At 37.3% G+C, this 2938-nt stretch overlaps 1 protein-coding gene across 1 annotated transcript; it reads right to left on the reverse strand.

Moving 5' to 3' along the window:
- Positions 1-205: 205 nt before the first annotated feature.
- Positions 206-2160, reverse strand: LOC111017957 (red chlorophyll catabolite reductase, chloroplastic). Its single transcript, XM_022293859.2, has 2 exons — positions 1752-2160; positions 206-981 (listed from the first exon to the last, which is right to left on the reverse strand). Exons 1-2 carry the CDS (start codon positions 2070-2072, stop codon positions 364-366), a joined length of 939 nt encoding a protein of 312 aa, XP_022149551.1. The 5' UTR covers positions 2073-2160; the 3' UTR covers positions 206-363.
- Positions 2161-2938: the final 778 nt, after the last annotated feature.

Consider the following 2938-nt stretch of genomic DNA (forward strand, 5'->3'; position numbering starts at 1 on the left):
TTTATCACTTCAATCCAATGCTTCACTATTTTTAAGATTTAAAGTAACAACATTAACAATAGATAATTAGTAGATTAAGAATTAAAAATACAAAGCTTAGTCGATTTGGTACCAGTTTCTTACCAAAAACAACCATGAGTTTGGATTCTCAACTCTTACTTGTTGTACTCATAAAAAAAAGGAAAAGAATAATTCTTAGTTATAGTTATGTGAATTAATCATCATTTTATCCCCATAATTTGATATACTAAAAGTCCCACTAGTTCTTTATATTGATCACATCAAGGCTAAAAAAAAGTTGTTGCAATGGAAATATAAACATCTAAACTAAGAAAAAGCACTTGTAGAAAACTATATATATCATCAAGCAGCTGTGTTGAAAGCAGTTCTAATAACTTGAAGAACTCTGTGTGCAACTTCTTCTCCAAATTGCAACGGCATTGTTTTGCTCAAATCCATCTCTATTGCCTTCTTCTTAATCATAAGGTCTCTCTTCTCCAACAAAATCTTTTCATCTTCTGCAATCTCTCTTCCTCCTCCTCCATTCAGGCACAGCTCCATCCATGTCCTCAAAACCTCCTTCGAGATCGGCCCGATCTGATCCCGGACGATCTCGTCCACGCGCTGCCCCGACTCGCACTTCACACTCACCAGAATTCCCGTCGGCGAAACGACTTTTCGGAAGTAGAGCGACGACGAGAAGTAGGGGCTTACTTCTGGGACGGCAGCGAGGCGCTGGCGGTGCTGCTCGAGGCCGGTGTTCTCGTAGTAGGCAGCGAGGTAGTCCGGGCGGAGGGTGATGTCGATTCGTGGGATCAAGTCGAGGAAGAAGATCACGAAATTGGGGCTGCATTGCACCAGCTCGAACTGGAAATGAGGGATGTCGTTTGTGGTTTTCAGGTAGCCGGCGATGTTGGTTATGTTGAACGCGCCGCCCTGAGGTTGCTTTAAGTGTAGCCAACTTGCTATCATGAAATCAATCTGAAAATTCCAATACAAACCAAATCAAATATCCTAAATTCAGTACTTTTTTATTTTGGTTTTGCCGTATTTTTTTCGAATCGCCGTATTGACCCTTTACCGCTCGAAGGCGGATATCAATTTTCTTTATACACTTAGCTCGATGGTTAAACAACTCTCCGCTCAGCTCAATGGTTAGGTTCAATTCTAATCTCGTCAGATACCATATGAAAGATTGACATTGCATTACATTACATTACAGAGATGCAGTTTTCCAATTCATCTACGTGAGGGAGAGAATTCGAACCTCCCACTATTTGATTGAAAATATATAACTTAACCAATTCAACTATATATATTCACATGAACACAAAAGGAAATTGCAACAAAAATGGATTCATTAACCAAATTATATCCGAAACAATGACCAAAAGTTCCGTTGTTTAAAAAAGATGAGGGAAAATATCAAATTGATTTAAGTGCAGCAATCTTTTGACTTAAATTTGAATAAATATTGCAGTGATTACTCTTTAATAAATTTTCACTTGAAAATTCATATCATCAATAAAATATTTCCCTACGCATTTAACTAATAGATGGAGATATATGATAATTACGACTTTGTCAGTTTTATAAGATTATTCAATCTCTAATTGGATGCCTGATGCTTGAAATTAGTGAGTTTAAAAAGGATTTATACTCAACTGCGAACAGTTATTTAAAAGCTAGGGTTCAATTGGATGAAATTGAAAGTTAATTGAGGTTTAATTTGAGAGAGAGAGAGAGATTACAGGAGAAATTGGAGAACCAGATCGGAAGAGAAGCGTGCCCTGCGAAGTGCCGCTCGGATTCTGGTAAAATTCAACATCGGGAGGAACCGCAGAAGGAAGAAGATGATCCTCCAGCCTATCTTCGACGGCCTGGATCAGATCCACCATCAGATCTCTGTGCGGAGCCGTCAGATGCGGAAACTCCATCAGTTTCGACGGCCGGCCACTGCTCATGCTCGCCGACGACATCGCGGCGGCGTTCACTCTTCTTCTTCCTCCGCCGCAAGCTCCGGGAGTCGCCGATGGAGAAACTGAAAGCGCCACCGCCAGAGCGAGACTCATCTCTCCCTTTTCATTTTTCTCTCTGTTTCTTCCAAAACTTCCCAACTTCTCTGCTTTTGCCCCGCCTTATCTTGTCGCTCTGTATGATTTCTGAATCAACTACGTCTATGTTAAATTACAAGTTTTATCCTCAGTAAATTTCAATTTAGTTCTCGTGATTTTAAAAATGATTCACCTAAGCCTTGTTTGTTAATTTTAACAGTACAACAGGGTAGAAATTCCAATATCTTGATTTTGAATAAGTAACTAGTTGAGGTATGTCTGTCGTACATGTTTCTTATTTCCACTTTTAATAAAGAAAAATTTTTTTTATTGACTATTTATTGTTCCTAGCTAAATATGTAATTGACATATATCTTCAATAAAGAGGTTATGAGTTCAAATCACCTCCCAAATAGCTGTTTGTACTAAAAAAAAATATTGATAGCCCATGCTATTTCTAACGAAGAGTGCTGGTAAAAGCAACATGTGGAGGATGGAGACGATATGTTATCCACTAAAACTCGTAGGTGTTTCGTGTGGAAGAAGAAAACAGGATTGAGAGAGATTATCCTCTATTGGGAAAGCAACATGTGGAGAATGGAGACAATATGTTAATAACTCTTAAAATAGACATCTTTTACAACACATAATCTATTGAATTTTTTTTTTAATTACAAGAGCATAGCTAAACGGACATATATAATTTATTTTCTTGAAGTTGGAGATTCAAATCTCGCACCTAACTTATGTTGTACTGAAAAGAAATTTATCACCCTCGGTTTAAGAATGATATGTAATTCTTTTTACCAAAAAAACCTTTTCAAATTAATGAAAAAAAAAGAATATTTTTGAATAATATTTTTTAAAATAGAATAATCCACAAC

The sequence above is a fragment of the Momordica charantia genome (genome assembly GCF_013281855.1).
Source record: "Momordica charantia cultivar OHB3-1 chromosome 2 unlocalized genomic scaffold, Mcharantia_2.0 BLBB01000002.1, whole genome shotgun sequence".
Lineage (NCBI taxonomy): Eukaryota > Viridiplantae > Streptophyta > Magnoliopsida > Cucurbitales > Cucurbitaceae > Momordica > Momordica charantia.

Coding starts and splice junctions, on each gene's coding strand:
- LOC111017957 (XM_022293859.2), bottom strand. CDS start 2,072: ATGAGTCTCGCTCTGGCGGTGGCGCTTTCAGTTTCTCCATCGGCGACT. Junction 982..1,751: donor CTGGTTCTCCAATTTCTCCT/GTAATCTCTCTC, acceptor TGGAATTTTCAG/ATTGATTTCATGATAGCAAG.